Below are 20,039 nucleotides of genomic sequence, written 5' to 3'. Positions count from 1 at the left end.
TGTGAAGTTAGTTTCCAAAGGAAGGACTTGTTCGTTTCCTTCAGGCTCTCTAGCTGTTGTTGCTGAACTATTTCTTCCATGTCTGGTTGTATCTGAAACTTTTCCTGTGGAGTTTCTGTACCTCATCTGCTGGCATTTCATATATTCCGAGACCGTTTTCAACAATTTCCCTATCTACGTCATCCGCATTCATAAGCTTTTGTTCTTTCGTTCCGTCTCTATTTTTTTACGCGTTTCATGACGAAAGTTGAATTGTCATTTAGCTCTGACATCAAATATCTCGGAGTAAATTCATCCATGTCATTTGGATGATTGCTATTAAATCATATCCCTTAGCGAGCTTGTATTTTCCAGGTTTGAGATTATATCCGTTTTGGTGTGAGCCATAAAGATAAAATAGGTTGGGTCAGTATTTCCTCCTTGAACTTTCTAATAGCTTCTTTATATCTGTCACTAAAGTCAACAGTATCTGGAAACCACACTTCTTTAAGCATTTTAAGAATTCTTTGGTTTCCTTGTTCTCTACTTCTTTTATGTCCTTGCTCTGTTTGTGGTTGTTTTGTGCAGGTTTTGAACTGTTGGTTGCTGTGCTGGTTGTTGTGTTGGTTGTTGTGCTGGTTGTTGTGTTGGTTGTGTGTTGGTTGTTGTGTTGGTTTTGGTGCATGCCTGTGTCTGTGTCCATGTGACGATGTAAATGTTCTAGGTAGTCCTGGTGCAGGTGCTTCTCTTGGAGGGTTTGGTGGTATATAAGTTCCCCAGCTGGCACATATGTTCCATCTGCAGCATAATGTCCTACCTGACTTTTTCGTTCTTAAGAAAGCATTTACTAGGTTGTTTTTGGTCTGTTGTAACTCTTTTTCTTGACTTTCCACAACAGTTGCTCTAACGGCGTATAGGCACTTTGAACTGCTGTCTCGTTGCTGCATCTGTTATTTTCGTATATTTTGTGCTACTTCTTTTAACTCTTTGTCGAAACCTTCAGACTTCAGTTTCTTTCCAGATGAGAAGTCGTTCACTTGTTTCACCTTACTGAAGAGCTTTCGAAGGCGTTCTTAAAGTCAGCATTTGTTAAAGCTTCATTTGAACTGTCTTCATCCGCTTGTATTTTTGTCCTTATTGACCCTATAAGCTGGGCTGCTTTAGCGTTGGCTTGGGCATCTAACCAGTCATTGTTAGCTTTTATATATTCTGCGCTTTTCATTGCCTTTTGCATGGCTGCGTCGTTATTTTTACTTTCTTGTGCTAAGTTTTCATACTGTACGGTTTGGTTTTGCAACTGTAAAAGTTTTTCTGCCTTTACATTTGCTTCAACTTCTTTTTTATACTCATCGCTATCCATATATGTCTTCAGGGCTTTTTGTTTTATCTCTTCATCTTTCAGTATTTATATTGAGTAGTATGGTTTTTCAAATTTATGACATCTTGTTCCATTTTTGCTACTTCTGCTGCTTTTTCTGACACTTTTTTCGCATATTCCTCTGTACTTAGTTCTTTCAGTTGTTCTTCTTTCTTCTTTTTCTCTACGTTTAACTCATTGAGTTTCTTTGTGTGTCTGTCATATTCTAGTTTCTTTTCGTTTTCACTATTTGCTTCTGTATGTCTATGTTTGACTTTTTGACATCTGTTATTTGATTTTTGAGTGAACTCAAATTCATTTGACTTTGAGGGTTATAGGCTGTTCCGTCTGCAGCTCCACCATAGCCTGCCATTTTCGCTAAAAGTGCCGCTCTTAAACCTCCACTCTGTGCACCAACAACTCGGTTTAAAAGCATAGGATTGCTTGACATTTGTTGCAACATAGTGGGGTCATTCAGCATTTGTTGTTGCAACTGTTGTTGTGGTGTCAGTTTTACTATTGGATGTTTCAATGCTCTCTTCCTCTTACGTATATTCTTACGTAGCTTACGTGGCATTTTAAGTGAAGTTAAAAAGCGGTTTTTGACAGATGTTTTATTGTGACTTCTTCGTAAAGACTTTGTTGAGATTTCTTCGTAAATGAGTGTAAATGACCCAAAAATATATTTTAGGGTAGAAGGGTATATCTACCCCGTTTTCTACCCTCTTTTCTACCCTCTTGAATTTTCATGAATTTCTTCGTAAAGACTTTGTCAAGACTTCTTCGTAAAGACTTTGTTAAGACTTCTTCGTAAAGACTTTGTTGAGACTTCTTCGTAAAGACTTTGTTGAGACTTCTTCGTAAAGACTTTGTTGAGACTTCTTCGTAAAGACTTTTGTCAAGACTTCATCGTAAAGACTTTGTTGAGATTTCTTCGTAAATGACCCTAGTAGTATATTTTTGGTGTAAATTTCATGAAAATTCAAGAGGGTAGAAAGAGGGTAGAAAACGGGGTAGATATACCCTTCTACCCTAAAATATATTTTTGGTGTAAATTTCATGAAAATTCTGAGTAAAATGACAGATGTTTATATGACACTTTCTCCGGTTTATAGGACCTCTCTCATATTCTAAACATCTTCGGGGCTAGAGGGCACGAAGTGCCTGGAAGCCCCACTACCTTTTTTTTTTTTTTTTTTTTTTTTTTTGAATATGATAATATTGATTATTTATTTATTTATTTTTTGTCTGGTGAAAAGTCTCGCACTTCACAATCTCATAATTTGATTATATAGGGTGTCCAAAGGTGTGTTTAGCACAAACCTGAATACTGCGAATAGAAATAAACAAGTTACATATATATAAAGTTTATTTAAATATAATCACCATTGGATTCAATCACGCGTTCGCAGCGATCGATCCAGGCTTGAAAGACACGCTTTAAATCATCATGAGAAAATTGCTCAAATTGCTCTCTTACAAAATTTTCAAGATCATCTGGACTCGCGAATTCGCGTCCTTCAGCTCTCTTTTTTAGCGTGCCGAATAAATAAAAGTCAGAGGGTGCAATATCAGGTGAATAAATTGGGTTTGGAACAACTTTGACATTGTTTTCCACCAAGTAATTCATTACCTTATGACTTTTGTGAACTCTTGAATTATCAAAATGAATTGCAAACTTTTGTTTGTTGTTTGGATTTCTCAAACTCATCAGAATTGATAATTTGAGTAAGAACATTGTCAATTAGATACTGAGCATTCATCGTATTAGGTTTTTGAAGAATATCAATTGCGATGATGCCATTCACGCCCCAAAAAACCGACAACATCATCATTGGTGTGTCAATTTTTTTCTTCGGGAATGTTTGCGGATTTTCATCCTTCGGGATCCACATGATTTTGGCTTCTGTTGCATATTGAAACCAAGACTCGTCCCCTGTTACTAAAAAGCGAAACTTCTTGGATTGATACGCACCCAATATAGAGAGGAGCTCTTTCGAAGATTGGACTCTAGATTTTTTTTGAACTGAATTAAGGTTGTGCGGAACCCAACGTGTATACGCTAGTTTGTAGTTCAAATAATTGTGCAGATAATAACTGACTGTTGTACGTGGTATCTTTGTCATCTCCTCTATCCTTCTGAGTGATGCTCTTGGGTCTTCATCTAGCGCTTGAAGAATTGCTTTGATTTTTCTTTGATCCGGCGATTTTTTGTCAATTTTTATGATGGGCGCCTTTTTGTTCATGAAGTGATACATCCTAACATGATACGTTACAGTGGAATAGCTAGGAGCATCCATACCGAAGCATTTTACCAATGTCTCGTAGATTTTTTTACAGTCTTTGCATTTTTTTGCAAGAGCGAGGATGTTTTCTTTATGATTCATTAAAAAAATGAAAAAAATCCCGCCAAAATTTTCCGCGAAACCGCCTCTTGTCTCAAAATTCATTTTATATCCCGGCATGGCGCCAAAATACAACATACTCATCATATACATATATTCATATTTTTTATTATATATTTATAATCAGCATATATCTCCTTTAATAGTCTCATATAGAGCGCTGTGCTAAACGCACCTTTGGACACCCTATATTAATTAAAAATATATTTCATCACTTATATTCTAATTTTTATTTAATGATAAATGAAACCAATTTTAAAAATAAATGAAACAGAGGAGGAGGAAATTAATGAAAGTGAAGATGTTCAACAAAAAATAAACGTTGTTAAACCAATTACTGAAATAAAAATTTTTTCATCTATTGAAGAATTTAATGACTATTATGCTAATAATAAAAAATTATTTGAAGAATTGACAACGTGTAAATTGAATAAAATGTTTAAAGTTGATGGATTCAAAATTTCAAAAATAAAAGGAGTGGTTAGTTTGAAATCTATTCCTCAATCAAGAATCACCTCATTAATGAAAATTGATGATTTAACAAAAAGAATAGAAGAGATTGAAGAAAGAATAAATCAAATAATTGATATCATAAATTCAAATAATCATTAGTTTCTTAAAGTTCTATGTTGAACTCATCAAATTCTTTTTCTCGTTTATGAGGTCTTTGATTATGACTCCATTGATTCCATTCAGGATTTAAACAATGTTTAATTAATCGCGGAATATCTGACATCATCTATATATAGCTTCTTTTATAAAAGATGAAATAAATTATTTTAAAATTAATGTTAATTTTTTAAAATGTGTTTATGTATGGGCTGAGTGTAAATGTCTTACAATTTTGAAAATTTTTTAAATCTTGATTTATTCAAAAACGTAAGAATAAAAACCGTCAGAATCATACATTTTTTACTTCATATGTTAAAAAAAATGATACAAAATCGCTCGATATTGTATGAATTCTTACGTTTACAAAAAAAGTCACACAACCCATCCTATCCTACTACTATTAGATATGAAATGAAAGTCATGTCACTTTTTACATAGAATTTATGAGGAAAAAATTTGAACCACCGAAAGCAAGGAAAATTCCAGCATATTGGATAAACACACCAACTCATTCAACTCTGTATGCTCCAAAGGAGTTCCCAGATCTCGAATTTATCATGATGAAAACTCCAATGAATCCAAAGTTGTTAGAAACATTTCCTCCGGAGTACAAATGGACATTTTATGCAGCCGCAAGTACTGCTAGATCCATGTGCCCCCAAAATACCGAATTTATAGCAATAAATGTTGCGAAAAAAGGCAGCTACGTGAGTGAGATAGATTGGAAGACAACGGGCATACATTATGAAGAAATACCAGTTCAATGGGGAAATACAATTTCAAATGTCGATCATTTCTATAAAATTGTCGCAAAATATAAAGAAATCACCCAATTCAAGTTATGTTTCCTTGTATACTCTAGCAGAGGCTATGATAAGCCTGCGTACCTCATTGCTTCTGCTTTATTAAGCAAAATCCCTGAAATGGCCGAAACTATATTTACAGACATCAAAGCCGTCCATCCACCAGGTTTTCTGAAGACCAAAGCATTACGCGTCCTTTCCCATGAATATGGCTTGAATCTAAAGGTCCCTGACGAAGTTGAGATTCCTGAGTGGTATTTTCCACTTCCTGTTCCAGATTCTGGCGTTCCTCCAATTCCTCTGTTAAAAGTAAACTTCCCCGGCCTACAAGAAATCGGTGCTACTTCAGGAAATGGAGCTGATGCGAATAATGTAAGGAAAATCTTAGGAGAATACGGAATTATTGAAGCGGGTCGCTTATCGTCAACCATCCACAATACCATTTGGTCATCTCAACTTCTCGGATTGTTCGAAACTACAAAATTCAGAGTCACATTTGAACCAGAAGGCTCTAGTATTTTAATTTTGGCAACAGATCTGAACTTTAGCTACGTAATAGATAAGAATGGAGAGGTTTGGATAGCTCCAATCATCGCAAAAACGCAATTACCGTTGATATGTCGTGGAATACTACAAAAGAAGCGCGGTGGCTCATCAAACATATTTTTGATCGATATCATGAGATGTGGACAGCTCAATTTTGCAGAAGAACCTATAGATAATCGAATTTCGTATCTTTGGTCGTTCGTTGTTGAAAATTTATCGACAAAAGATGATAGCAAGAACATAGAATTTATCGTTCGTACTATTGCTTTACTCAAAAACGCAAGCGACGTTTACAAATGGATATCTAAGATGAATTTCCGTTGTTCAGGAATTACTTTGGTTCCAATCGAAGGCAATCTTAATGGTTCGATATTTATACCGCTCAATGGCTGTCTAATTCCTTTCCAAGCTTCATTACATGATGGCCAAACCGCAATTATCTATTCCAACAACAACGGCGAGATGGTTCCTGTTTCCTTTGCAAGGATAGATGCAGAAGCAACAGGAATTGACGGCAGAACAGTCTACGCTTATTATTCCCCCGAAATTCACAACTGGGTCATCAAAAAATACTCTCGAGACTTACATAGATCGAATTACAGCTATGTCTGTTCAATGATGAAGTTCTTTGATACTGATGCTCACACAATTGACGTATTGAAGTTTTTGGTGTCCAGATTTTCGAATCTTTGAAATGTTATTTATAAAAATATTATTTTTTATGTGTTTGTTAAAAATACTGTTCATTTTTTACAATTTTTATTCGAAATTTCCAGAAAATACATAATTTTAACCAGAGTTTTTCAAAAGGTACATTCACTATTTTTGACAAAATTTTAAATTTTCATGGGGTTGTAAATCTTATAATAACTAGATGAATAAGGAATAAATCCCAGTATGATGTGCATCATTATATTAAACACTATATGTAAGGCTGGTGATTCTATTAACACTTATGAAGATCTATAGTATTTGAGCAGATAAATTTGATAATTTCCAAAACTCTTATATTTCAAAATTAAAGTGTGCAAAAGCATTTAAATGAGAGCAAAAAGAGATTGATGCTGCTAAAACTAGGTGTTAAATTCCAATTATTTTGCATCACAAGAACTACCCAGTAAATTCGGCCATCTTTTTTTGCAATTATTCTCTATTACACATATAATATAATGGTTAGGGTTTGGGGAAAAGTTACTAGAGAATTATTGACTTTTGAAATAATGCAGAATTTTACTTGAAGAAATCATTAATTTATGAGTTCCAAATTGCTAACCATGACGAAAAATCATTAAATTTGCTACAATTAAATACATTTATTGCAGAATTAAGATTATTGAAATTAAAAATTTGAACTATTGCCTTTTTGAATAAAAATTTAAATTTGATTATATAATCATGATAATATATTATTGAAATTAAAAGAAAATATTTTAAACCATTCAAATATTTTGAATGTCTTATCAATTTAAAATATTAAAAGATTGCTTGATTTTATCATCATTAGTTGTTATCAAAGTTTTCTTCTTTTGATGAACAACAGTAAATGATTTGTTAATACCTTGTCTTCCTTTTACGCAGCAAAATCAAAAAGTATGATGATAATCTTGTACTCAATTTTGAAACTCTCTGATTTACAAGTAAGCATTCCTTTGGAAAAGCAGTCCTATTCTGTTTTCAAGATATTTTAAAGCCCCCATTTCATACAATGCGCAGATCTATTCGAAATTGCAAGAACTCTCAAGAAAAATGCTGCAGCAAAGAAGATTCCAAAGTTTCTAGCATCAAAAATTTACAACCTTAATACAACAGTTCAAGAGAAGCTCGATAAGAAAATATTTAACCATAAAGCTGGATACCATTCGATATTTACTATTGGATATAATAAAAAGTTAATTGTAACATATTTTACATGCTATTTGCTGACTCTGTTCCATTAGATTACCATATATCTGTTTGAAATCTAAAAAATTTTTACGATTTTAACCATGTGTTGTTGAAATCATATACCATTCTTAGCTAAAGTATAGTTTATGAGTCTGTCACCATCTAACTATATGAATTTTCAAAAATGTCAAATATGTTCATTTTTTCTGTATATTCAGCCACAATTTCATGTAGTTGTACTATTCAACTATTATTTAATAATTATATCGATTTAAATATATGATGAGATGCTTAGTTCTCCCGGAAATCGATTTTTAATCACAATTTTAACTTTCCAAAAAAAATTCGAAAATAAAAATTCCTCTCAATTTTCTAAGTTTCCTAACTCGCCAAATCTCTAGCCAATTTTTTTTGGCCCGTATAAATATTGTTAGGCACTATATAGGGATGCTATTTATCCTATTTTCATCCCATTTTACTGTTATCGCCTAGTGAATGTACCTTTGTTTTTCATGATAAACAACTAACTTTGATTGAAACAATTAGCTTCTAAATTACTAGCTGCTTAGAGAGTCATGTAAGAATATATTTGGGTTCAATTTAATATCGGTAAAATTAGCAAGAATTTCAGAGTTGATGTTAAACCTAGGACTGTTAACTCTAAAACTTCAACATATAGTGATCTGGTTGAAATTTGTTTATATTAAGATGTCAATACTTATAATTTTCAAGAGTTTTTAGATTATGTAATAACAATTTATAAATTATTTATTCTTACAAACATTAGACCGCTGTTCTTCTGATTTCAAATAATAAACAATTTCATGATGATTCCGTTCTGATGCGCAAATGAGTGAAGTTCTTCCCAGATCATCTTTTGCTTCTTTATTAGCTCCAATTGAAACGAGATATTTAACTGTTTCAAGACAACTTACTTCTGAAGCTAGAATGAGTAGATTCCTTCCATGAGAATCCTTTGTTTCTTTATCAGCTCCAACAGAGATCAGATATTTAAGTATTTCAGGATATCCATGTTTGACTGCTTCACATGCAGCAGTATCTCCGAACATATCTTTTGCATTGATATCAATTCCAATTGAAACGAGATATTTAACTACTTCAAGATGACCAAACACAGATGCATAATGCAGTGAAGTTTCTCCACTACAAGATTTCGCATCTTTATTTGCTCCGACAGAAATAAGATATTTAACTAATTCGAGATGGCCTGCTTGCGATGCACGCATAAGTGGAGTCCAATTAATATGACTAGTTGCATCTATATTCGCCCCAATAGAGATAAGATATTTAACGACTTCAATATGACCTTTTTCTGCAGCCTCAATAAGTGGTGTGTATCCATTGTAATGGTTTTGAGTTTCTTTATCACATCCAAATTCAATAAGAGATTTAACAAGTCTGAGATTTCCTTTTCTTGCAGCTTTATGAAGTATTGTTCTTGGATGTCGTTCTTTTTGCTTTTCCCAAATCCCTTCTTCACATGCCTTTGACATAATATTATGATATCCTTGTGTAAGTTCATCAAAGAAACAATATATATCATTAAATGTAAGATTACCATTCGAATTCTTAAATTCAGCGATTTTTGATAAATTTTCTTTTGAATCAAAATATGGTCCGAATTTTCTTTTTCCCTCATTTAAGTTGGCAATATCTTTTTCATTGCGTTCAAGTTTAGATCTGAGTGACAGTATTTCTTTTTCACATATTTGCTTTTCGCTTTCAATGGCATCTAATTTACATTTTAATTGCTCATAAAAAGACAAATAACCCTCAATTTGCAGTAAATTGTCAATTATTCCATCTAAAAAGTTGTAATTCATGTACCTTTTAACTAATGATAAAATAGAAATGGCTTCTCGCAAAGAACCTACTGAAATATTTGTCTTTGACACACACTGAAAGAGATTGTTTGCATTCTCTTTCTTTGATATTTTATCGAGAACAGTTTTGAAATCATCAGAGGTTAAATTTGTATGTTTAAAGGTATTTTCGAGATTACCCTACGTTCCCAACTTCTGGAAAACGGTTTTTCACCCTTATGATCAGTTTCAGACACTTTGGGAATCTCCCAAACTTTGATATTTTGCATTATGATAGAGAAACGTGTCTAGTTTAACGCACAGTTGTTTTAAAGGCAAATGATAATATCACATGAAATTATCAAATTATCAAATTTTGAAGTACCAGTCCAAAGGGTTAATTAGATCCTACACAGATGTGCGATAGTGAAACATGTGTGTTCTTGATTTGAGAAGTCCTACTGATAGAGGTATGAATCTCACAGCTTTGTGTGAGTGTGTCTGACACTTGTATAGAGTGGAATATGCGCCGACATATATTATATAATAACATGTAGTTGATAATTATGAAATAATAGAATTTGATGCGAATGATATTGAAAGTTGTTTTGTAATTTGATGTTTTTCTTATATGTGTTAATTAGTAAATGGCTTGTTTGTTGTGATCGTACTGTGAAAAATGAAAGGTATTTTAAATTAAAAAAATGAGATTTTGAGATATCTCTAGAATTAAGAATTTATTATGTATTTGACTTTTATATAACTATGTGTAAAGGATCTCGATATCTATATGCTTTAAATAAAATTAAATAAAATGAGATAAAAAATTAAAATGGACAAGAAGATATATGGAAATGTAATTTGTATTGTATTGGTTGTTGGCAAAATGATTTTAATACAGATTTAAGGATTTGGAATGGATTTGAAATTAAATGATTTTTATTCAAGGAATAATAAGATTTTGAACTGGTTTTTATTTTGAGAATGTAAACTCCTTCCATAGGATATGTATTAGAAAGATCAATTTTAAACTTTTTGAAAGAATTGTTTTTTTGTTGAGTGATTTTCTCTCATTTGATAATATTTTTAAGTTGGCGTATCTTACGCCCTTCCAAAAATATGTATTAGAAAGATCAATGTTAAACTTTTTGAAAGAATTGTTTTTTTGTTGAGCGATTTTCTCATATTTAATAATATATTTAAGTTGGCGTATTTTACGCCCTTCCAAAAATATGTATTAGAAAGATCAATGTCAAACTTTTTGAAAGAATTGTTTTTTTGTTGAGTGATTTTCTCTCATTTGATAATATATTTAAGTTGGCGTATCTTACGCCCTTCCAAATATTTCTTAAAAATTTAAATTTGTCTCATCTCCTACTCTTAATTTAAAAAAATTTCAAAATCCATAATAGTAAATATTTCTTATTTTTATTTAAATCTGAAAAAAATAAATTTAAACAATTTCTCTACACACGACGGTTTCGGCGGTTTTCAGAATGGTTGACAACTGAATTCATCAGGATAATGTCGGTTGGGGTGCCCTTCTTGGCCTCCTGAGTACTCACCAAGATACCCCTAGCTCCCGCAAAACACCTCCCATAGGTGAGCATTAACTGATGAAGTTATTGACAACTTTATCTGATTTTTTTTTGTTTTTTTGTTAAGATTTCTTAACCAAAGACTCGAAAACAAAACTTCGCTTCAAGTTGCTGTCTTCCCAGTTACTCTGTCGCAATCTTTTGTCTGATTGCGTGCAAAGTTCTGCTCCTTTGAGACTTTGCCCGACAGATGCATCTGGGAGACAGCACCCAAGCAGCTTATCGCTTCAAGTTGCTGTCTTCCCAGTTACTCTGTCGCAATCTTTTGTCTGATTGCGTGCAAAGTTCTGCTCCATGAATTATCAAATATGTGCCATTTCAGGAGAGATAACAAGCTCATGCCTCCTGGAATGGCGGATTGTTCAACAATCTTCTTCTGATTGCAGAACTTTCAACCGACAAGAGGTGCATATGCACATCTTTTAGGTTGCAATCTGTGATCCCAGGAGACATAACAAGCTCATGCCTCCTGGAATGGCGGATTGTTCAACAATCTTCTTCTGATTGCAGAACTTTCAAACGACAAGAGTGCACAATACACTCTTGTCGGTCAAAGTTCCGCATTCAAGTTATGAATGGGGAACTTGATATCATTCTGGGAGACATTCAGAGGCAATGTCTCCCGGAATGAGACACTGTGACCGATAAGAGTGCACAATACACTTAATGTTTTCAAATTTTCAGATTTAAATTTAATCTTTATTTTCATCATCATTTATAGTCTTGTTCCTTTATACAGTTATAATAAATTATCGTCAGATTCTAATATTTAAGATTCTTACTACTCAATTCAATATAATTATGTTAGTCACTCATATTCAGGAGAATAATTTAAAAATCTATAGCTCATATTTTGATAGTTATATATTTAGATGATATATATTGCAATTCCGGTTTCAACACGATCAAATGCCAAACCAAGACAAAATATATATGAATTTTCAAAATATCGATTTACATTAGAATCTATATCTAATTTTATCAATACACAAGTAGTTAATGTTCAATACATCTTTGAGCAACGTGAATATCACAATTTTATAGGATTATTAGTTGATTATATAAAATATAAGCCAAATCGAATCTGCTGTATAGTACTATAGTTTATCATTGAATGTTAAATGTGTTCATATAAATATTTGAGTCAGATATCGCATTTTCTAATTTCAAAATTTATCTCATGAAGTTAGAATTTATTTGATCATACAACATCATGTTAGTCAAACCAGAGTTCAATGGCGATTCTAAAATGGAACAAATGCTTGTTTTATCAAAATGTTAAAATATTAATCTAAAAAACTTAATATCTAACCAAACCATTCTAGAATTATTATATACAGGTATGGGCAATCTAAATGCACACGGAATTCGGAAAATTAAAAAGAATATTTATGAGATTATTAAATCTTATGTAATTCAATGAAAAGTAGATAATATGAATATCCATAGGCTATATATCAACATATGAGTTTTTGGTTTGACCAATACTATACTAATGTGATCAAATTAATCTGATTTCTTAGATTTTCATTTGAAGCATTTGCAGTAGTAGGGGTACCTTTATATATTAACATATTAAAAAATTGCGCTCCGATTCGCAGTTTCTTTATGATTTTGAGATTGCATTAGATTTCGCGATGCAGAAAAAAATCACTTTAGATTCCCGTCAAACTCTAAGTATAAGCATGTCTCTGTATGTAGAAACTGTCTGCGCTATTTATTTCCCGGCTCAAAAAACCACGGTGTCTGTGTGAGGAAAATACCCATTTTAGGACCCTGGGTAGGGGGTCATGAAAATTTTCCAAGAGTTGGAAATATAGGGTATCTTGATTCATAATATCAAAAAACGCATCATTTTTAATTAAATTCATGATATTGGCTGCAGCTTCCTTGTAAATCGCATCACCATTTCCATTCGACATTTTAAAGTCGCAAAGGGTAATTTTTTACCATTTGTAATTATAAATTTTGTAATTTATAAATTGATGAACAAAATGGGTAGTTCATTCCTTATCTTTTGGCTTAATGGTTGACAACAGGCTCATAATTTTTACTACTACCATATAATTATCTAAATTTATTTCGGTGATGATTGTTTATCAATAGAGGAATTTAATAGTACAGTTGAACCTATATATTGCCTCATAATTTTTGGAACATTAGATCAAATTTCTATAAATCCTTCAATATCTACATATTTTAATATTGAATAATGCATATAAACAAACAGCAAAGGATAAGAATTGACTTTGATCTTCGATGCTTGATATTTCGTGCAAATATTTATTTAGGAATAACAATGCTACAAAATTCGATTGTAATAATACGTTTTCTCAAAATGGCAATCTATAGATATAATAATTGTTTATTATTAAAAAAAAGGGATTATAAAAAATAGTGAAAGCGAAGCTTGGAATGATACATATGGTCTTATTCACGAAAAGGTATTTAATTTATGTGACAACTGCAATCAAGTTATTAGGGACGATCAAAGTCTTCTACCGGAGTATAAAAATTTCATGGAGTTTCCAGGTTTACACTATAAGAAGCTTATGAAGTTATACAAAGATTACTGCAATGCGTTTGACTCATTGTACAGACTTAGAACACGTAATGAAGACAAAATTAATCAAATTTGCAAAGATATTAAAAACAAATTAATCAAACCTAAATTCTTTAGTCCATCTCAGATTATTGACATTATTTCTAAGATTTCAAAATACAATAACACATATATGCGGTCATATTTAGACATTATTTATAATTTATATGATGAATTTCATCCAGAACACTTTAAATCCATGGACCCTCTGTTTGATTACCTTTTTTATAGAGAATATGGAATTGTTTTAGATAATAATGATCAAAAATTCTTCGACGAATATGAATCTCGAAAATATTTTATGATTTTTGATGATGAAAACACGATTTACAAAGCTATCATGAATGATGACAAAGAGTCATTTATAGCGTTCACAGAAAAGAAAGAATTTGATAAAAATCAATGCATTGAAAGTGAACTTTATCCAGAATCAGAAGAAGGATATTCATTCCTTGAATTATGTTGTTACCATGGAGCTGTTGATTGCTTTAAGTTTTTAAGAACAAAATTCAACGCATTAATTACAGAAAGATGTCTTAGTCTTTCATTTTTAGGAGGAAATCCTGATATTATGAGTGAATGTTTGAAAATGCAAAAACCATTTCAAAAATGCATGGAATATGCAATAATTTCCCACAACATTGATTTCGTTACTTTCTTGATGAATGAATACAAGCTGAATATTAATCTTGAATGTTGTTATCAATATAATAACCTTGAAGTCTTTTTAATTTATTTAGATCAGACAAAGAATTTTAATACATGTTTGATTTCTTCACCATGTTTTCATATCCCTTCTCTTTGCGAATATCTTATCTCACAAAAGGCAGATGTTAATGCAAAAAATGAACAAGGAAAAACACCACTTCATTGTGCAGTCGAATGTAGTGATAAAGTAATTGCAAAGCTCCTTATTTCACATGGTGCTGATGTGAATTCAAATAAATATATTTTTGGAGCACCACTTCGTTATGCTATTTATTACAAGGATAAGGAGATGGTAGAGTTCCTACTTTCCAATGGAGCAGATCCCAAACAAAAAGATTTAGAATCAGAAAGTTTACTTCAATGTGCAATAAATCGAAATCAAAAAGAAATTGTCGAACTTTTTATTGCAAAAGGTGTTAACATCAATGAAATATATGCATCTGGAGAAACTGCTCTCCATATTGCCGCTGCATCTAATAATAAAGAAATAACAGAACTTCTTATTGCTCATGGTGTTAATATCTATGCAAAAGATAAAAATGGAGAAACTCCTCTTCAAATTGCCGAGGAAAGAAATAACGAAGAGGTTGCTCTACTTCTTAAGTTACACATCAAGGCATAAATATGATTACTAGGCTTATTACTCTACTTTAAACTAATTTTATTAAAATTGATAATAATCTTTTTTAATCTACTAATCAAACATGCTTAAATCATGTTGCTGTGCTTGTAGATTGCATTGCATACTTATTGATTTTGGATTTAATGTTAAATTTTTATAAAATTATTAATATCATGTAAAATAGTAAGAGCAAAGCTAAAAATGTAAATATTTCATAGATTAGATAGTATTTAACAAAAATAATATATTCAAACAATAAAAAATTAATTAAAATTTGATAGTAACTAAAAGGAAGCCTAAAATCCATACAATAACTCCCAAGCATATACCTAAGATATTGCTGATATCAAAATCGTAGCATGGAAGAATGACTAGTGAAAGAGGTCCTGAAATCAAACCAAGAAGGAATCCAATGATAAATCTACGCACACCAATAAATCCGCATACTCTGTATTCATTTGTATCTCTTCTCCGGAAGAATAAATTTGGGAAAATATCTGCAAGATCGTCAACGGCTCCTTCATCAAGGATAATTGTATTGTCATCGTCCAAATTAGTAGTATACATACCCAACAATCCATGCAGACTGTTCGGTGAATTACTCTGTATGTAGGGATCCCAAACAACATTTACCAAAAACTCTTTTTCGCCGGAATCTAATGTAAGTAAATCATCACGCTCGTACACATAGCCATCTTTAACAAGACATGCATTTGCTTTTTGTGGCTTTGTTATCGTAGGATCTGATAAAATCGTTTTTAAAAACGATTCTGCAGTAGCATCTTTGCTAAGAGTATATCTTTTGCGGCTCCTGTCTTCAAATGCCGCTGTTATGACTATTTTAGATGGATCAGATTCTGGTTCTATCATTTAATTTTGCATGAAAATAAAAAGTGGCATCTGTAAAATGTAATTGATCGCCAAAACTAGTTTTTTATTATCTTTGTTGAGAGTACTATTATTAGTATTTTCATCAAGAAAGTGTCAAAAATTCGAAAGGTAAAAATGTTCATTCTTCAAATTCGGCCTTTTTCAGCCCAATAGATATGGAAAATGAAAGCATATATAAGACAACAAGCATTAGTATACACTATATAACATGTATACACAACTTTTGCTCCTTTTTATAGATGCAAATGCCTCCAAACAACAAGTTTGCGATGGATAGAGATTTCATCAAAAAAGTGCCAAAGATTTTTGACAATTATGGGTAAAAAAGATTTATCTGAGGCAAAAAGAATTTCAAAACATCTTAAGCACGGTGGTCTTGGAAAACTAAAGCTTTTCTGCGATGTTTGCAAATTTCAAGCTCGAGATCCTGAAGCATTTAGAGCGCATACACAAACTGAACATCACAGATTGATGATGGCCCGGTTCAGACAATCTGAAAAGGCAACAATTGATGCCAATTCAATGAAATTTCAAAAAGAATTTTTACAAGTTCTGAAAACAAGATTTCCGAATAAAGAAGTTAACGCAAATATTGTTTATATGCAAACAATTTCAGATCGTAATCATCAGCATATGAACTCAACTCGATGGGAGTCTGTTAGAGGTTTCCTTACAGAAATGCAAAGATTAGGTTATTTAACTGTAAGAACAACCGAACAAGGACGATTCATCAAGTACATAGAAGTAGATCCTGCTCTTCAAATCGCAGAAAAAATTAAAACTCAAGTAGAAGAACAATTTAATAAAGACTTAGAAAACACAAGATCATCAATTGAGGAACAAATGAAATCTGCTCCTGCTGTTGTTTTCGAAGATACAGTCAAAGCTCCACAATCCGTTAATGTCAGCTTTGCAACAGAAGAAAAACCTGTTCAGAAAAAGGTGTCATCTCTATTTGGAGGAAGCAACAAGCCAAAACCACCTCCAAAGCCTCCAATGAAATTATAATAATTATATTTTTGTTTTAATGTTTGTTTGTAAATAGATTTTGTTTTAATGAGCTCAGTTTATATAGTGTTATTGATATTTTGAAGCTCAGTTTATATATTGATAATCAAATTGAAAAATGATTAAAATTCTTAAATCAAGTTCTTTAATTTATCTACAGGCGATAAAACATAGAGATCTAAATATCATATCTGTATGCTAGTCACCAATACCTTTAAATTAAAATGATATAAAAAATTGAATTGATTAGAAATAAATTTAATAATAAGATATAGTTTATTTTCTAACACCAATTGATTTCTTGCTCTTTTCATGAATAAGCTTTAATTGCATTTCTCTTTCCTTAATTTTCTGCTCTAAATCTGCCTTTTGTTGTGCCAAAGTATCTTTTTGCTGCTTTAATGAAGTCATCTTCTTAAGGTATGCCTTCTTCTCTCTTTCTTTTCTTTCAAGTAATTCATCTTCTTTCTGTTTCAAATTAGCAATAGCGGCTCTAATTTCCTCATCTGTTTGCTGTGGAACTGCCTGGGCTTCACCTGATATTGACTTTTGTTGGAAGTTAACCTGACCTTTTAATCTTCTATTTTCTGCAAGTAAATCATGGCGTCTTTCTTCAAGTAGCTTAATCTCTTTCTGTGCAGCTTGAAGTTGGCTTTTAAGCTTCATAACATTTTGTTGAGCTTCAACTGTATCATCACTCGAAGCATTGAGTTTTCTAAGCGCCTTTTCTTGACGTTTGGCTGTATCTACAAGTGCTGAGTTTTCTGATTCAAGGGCGGTAAGTTCTTTCTTTCTGACAGCAATTTTATCTTTAATTGTTCGTGCATCGTATTTCTTTTGAGTTGAAGCTGCTGCAGTATCACAACAGTTTTCTATTAATGATAATTTTCCTAATAGCATTTCACCCATTGAAGCAAAATCTTGGCTTGTTGTTAAATCAACGACGGGAAGATTGCTTTGCTGGATTTTCGCACTGCTAAGGATATTATCGAAAAGATCATTCATCAGGCAAAGATTAGTCCTGAGCTCTGTATCTAGTTCACTCACAGCGCTCATTGTCACCTTTTTTATTTATAAAAATGAGCAGTGAAATAGATGGCATTTTAAAGAATCTTGCAACAATTCCAGGAGTCACAGGATGGATGGTTCTCAAAATGAACGGTCTTCCATACAAAACTTCACTCAGAGAAGCTGAATCCGTCCATTATGCAGGTTTAGTTAGCGAGTTTGTTAAAAAAGCTAAGACTTCCCTTGAAAATAGCCTTCTCCCAGGAAGTATCAGCCAAATTCGTGTAAGATCACATAAAAATGAGATTATCATCGTACCAGATAACGATTTCATCTTAATTGCTATCCAAGATGCATCTATCCCAGCTTAAATAAATTATTGATTCAGTATGTTTGTTACAAATTTATTAACGATTCTACATCTTAAATATTTTGTTTCTTATTTGAAATAAATTCTCTAAAATCACAGTTTTCTTAGAGATATTAAATAATTATTTTCATTTTAAGATTGGATCAATACGCAGCCTTAATTGTTTTTGAAGATTGAAAGCATTTTACATTTTAAGCTTGGTTAACAATTGAAAATAGTATAAATGATTAAACAAGATAAAAAGAAGACTCTAAAGAAAAGAGTTGATGTAAATAAAAATACTAATTTTTTATTCTGAGTAGAAAAGGTACAATTAGGTAAGTTTTAATACAAACTTAAAATGATTTGGCGTGAATAAAGCCGAAAGATTTGTTTGGCAAAAAGAAATCTACTTACTGTGTGTTAGTTTTGTTTAAAATAAAAGTTAAGCCGCCTCGGATAGGTTCTTGTCATCTTAAAATCAGACAAGGCTGAAAATATCTTCAGAGGCAAAGCAAGCAATACATACTTTAATGAAGAAAAGAATTCTTCTTGAAATATGGCCAAGCAAAAGTGACAAAATCAGTTGAGAATTTTTTGTACTCAAACTTTTTAACTGGCGCTTCGCACCGATAAAAATTAATGTCAAAATTATTCAAAATGTGAAGAACATGTTCGTGCATCGTAAAACGTTCTTGAACGAACTGTATTAATGCAATAATTTTCATTTTTGAATGATGTTTTTGATTTGGTTACATGAATTCTATTTAATCTGTGATTTTCTTTTGATTAATTGCAACAATCTTGGATGAAACTAACTTTTTCGATGCATAAATTAATGTCAAGATAGCAAATGCTCAAGAGATTTTGTTTTTTTTGAAAAATAGATTTACATTTATACGTAAAACGCTTAGTTTTAAGAACTAATCAAATGAATTGTGATAAGAAAACAGACGTCATTCATAATGCGAACAATGACAAGAAATAGAATGGTCGGTTCTAATCAAATTGATTTGTAAAATCAAATAAAATGAACAAAAATTCAATACAATTTGCACATGAATGAGTGGTAATCAATTAAACCGTATTTTGATATCGTACAGGCCAATCATGTAAAGCGAAATTCAAGATAATTTCAGTTCATTTTTATAGTTGGCCACTTTTAGTCCAAGAAAAAAATTTGACAGGAAGAAAGCTTTGTGAATTACCATGGAATGCGATTTAACCGGTATGCCGAATAAAAAAAGATAGCTCACAAAAATTGAAAACCTCATCGATATTTTTGTGAGTGGCTGATGTCACTTCTCATAAATGCTCTGCAGTGTTTCTAACTACCGCTTCTTCAAGCTCACAGTCGTTACAAAGGCTGGCGAGAAGGTCCCAATCAACTTCAACGATGGACAGACACTCTTTGATGCCGTTTCTGGCACAAAGGCTGAAGGCCTTCAGGGCAAGTGCGGAGGCAGCCAAGTTTGCGGCGAATGCCACTGCAAGATCCCACAGAACCTCTACGTTGTTCCAGATGATGACGAGAAGGAACTCCTCGCCAGCGGACAGGACGTTACACCAACATCTCGCCTTGCTTGCAACCTTGCCCTCAACTCCAAGTTCGATGGTGCTACAATCGAAATGACACACTAAATTTTTTACGTTTTTTTATCATATTTTTCTTAAACATATGAATTTAGATAAAATTATTGTGATGAAATGAGTTAATATGAATTATTCCTTGCAAGGTTATATTTATTTTGTGGAGTTCTTGGCTCAATAAAAAAATTTTTTATTATATAATGGAAATGATATTCTGCCAGATAGATTAATAGTCTTAGTAAATTCGAAGCCAT

At 32.1% G+C, this 20,039-nt stretch overlaps 8 protein-coding genes and 1 pseudogene across 9 annotated transcripts, besides 4 other annotated features; 5 read left to right on the top strand and 4 right to left on the bottom strand.

The window, feature by feature from the left end:
- Positions 1-2,628: 2,628 nt before the first annotated feature.
- Positions 2,629-2,656: a terminal%2Cinverted (terminal inverted repeat of Mariner transposon ID:TVAGG3_0216670).
- Positions 2,629-3,930: a mobile genetic element.
- Positions 2,709-3,834, bottom strand: TVAGG3_0216680 (annotated as a pseudogene). Its single transcript has one exon. A coding segment is annotated over exon 1 (1,126 nt).
- Positions 3,903-3,930: a terminal%2Cinverted (terminal inverted repeat of Mariner transposon ID:TVAGG3_0216670).
- A 664-nt stretch (positions 3,931-4,594) lies between these two features.
- Positions 4,595-6,438, top strand: TVAGG3_0216660 (tyrosine phosphatase superdomain-containing protein; the record flags this gene model as incomplete). The annotated part of the gene is made up of 1 exon (XM_001330342.1): positions 4,797-6,395. One exon carries the CDS (start codon positions 4,797-4,799, stop codon positions 6,393-6,395), a length of 1,599 nt encoding a protein of 532 aa, XP_001330377.1.
- Positions 6,439-6,507: 69 nt separating this feature from the next.
- Positions 6,508-8,113: a mobile genetic element.
- A 237-nt stretch (positions 8,114-8,350) lies between these two features.
- Positions 8,351-9,430, bottom strand: TVAGG3_0216640 (ankyrin repeat protein family; the record flags this gene model as incomplete). Its single annotated transcript, XM_001330341.1, has 1 exon — positions 8,351-9,430. The coding sequence occupies one exon, from the start codon at positions 9,428-9,430 to the stop codon at positions 8,351-8,353; it is 1,080 nt and encodes a 359-aa protein (XP_001330376.1).
- A 4,098-nt stretch (positions 9,431-13,528) lies between these two features.
- TVAGG3_0216630 (spectrin binding) lies at positions 13,529-14,949 on the top strand (the record flags this gene model as incomplete). The annotated part of the gene is made up of 1 exon (XM_001330340.1): positions 13,911-14,939. The coding sequence occupies one exon, from the start codon at positions 13,911-13,913 to the stop codon at positions 14,937-14,939; it is 1,029 nt and encodes a 342-aa protein (XP_001330375.1).
- A 257-nt stretch (positions 14,950-15,206) lies between these two features.
- TVAGG3_0216620 (uncharacterized protein) lies at positions 15,207-15,809 on the bottom strand (the record flags this gene model as incomplete). Its single annotated transcript, XM_001330339.1, has 1 exon — positions 15,207-15,809. The coding sequence occupies one exon, from the start codon at positions 15,807-15,809 to the stop codon at positions 15,207-15,209; it is 603 nt and encodes a 200-aa protein (XP_001330374.1).
- A 336-nt stretch (positions 15,810-16,145) lies between these two features.
- On the top strand, positions 16,146-16,838 carry TVAGG3_0216610 (DNA replication; the record flags this gene model as incomplete). The annotated part of the gene is made up of 1 exon (XM_001330338.1): positions 16,146-16,838. One exon carries the CDS (start codon positions 16,146-16,148, stop codon positions 16,836-16,838), a length of 693 nt encoding a protein of 230 aa, XP_001330373.1.
- A 275-nt stretch (positions 16,839-17,113) lies between these two features.
- TVAGG3_0216600 (uncharacterized protein) lies at positions 17,114-17,887 on the bottom strand (the record flags this gene model as incomplete). The annotated part of the gene is made up of 1 exon (XM_001330337.1): positions 17,115-17,843. One exon carries the CDS (start codon positions 17,841-17,843, stop codon positions 17,115-17,117), a length of 729 nt encoding a protein of 242 aa, XP_001330372.1.
- Positions 17,888-17,917: 30 nt separating this feature from the next.
- On the top strand, positions 17,918-18,217 carry TVAGG3_0216590 (dynein intermediate chain binding; the record flags this gene model as incomplete). Its single annotated transcript, XM_001330336.1, has 1 exon — positions 17,918-18,217. One exon carries the CDS (start codon positions 17,918-17,920, stop codon positions 18,215-18,217), a length of 300 nt encoding a protein of 99 aa, XP_001330371.1.
- A 1,287-nt stretch (positions 18,218-19,504) lies between these two features.
- Positions 19,505-19,844, top strand: TVAGG3_0216580 (2 iron, 2 sulfur cluster binding; the record flags this gene model as incomplete). The annotated part of the gene is made up of 1 exon (XM_001330335.2): positions 19,507-19,836. One exon carries the CDS (start codon positions 19,507-19,509, stop codon positions 19,834-19,836), a length of 330 nt encoding a protein of 109 aa, XP_001330370.1.
- Positions 19,845-20,039: the final 195 nt, after the last annotated feature.

The sequence above is a fragment of the Trichomonas vaginalis genome, chromosome IV (genome assembly GCF_026262505.1).
Source record: "Trichomonas vaginalis G3 chromosome IV, whole genome shotgun sequence".
In the NCBI taxonomy this organism is placed as follows: Eukaryota; Parabasalia; order Trichomonadida; family Trichomonadidae; genus Trichomonas; species Trichomonas vaginalis.
The sequence above is the reverse complement of the archived record's forward strand: the minus strand, read 5'-3'. Positions and strand labels throughout refer to the sequence as shown.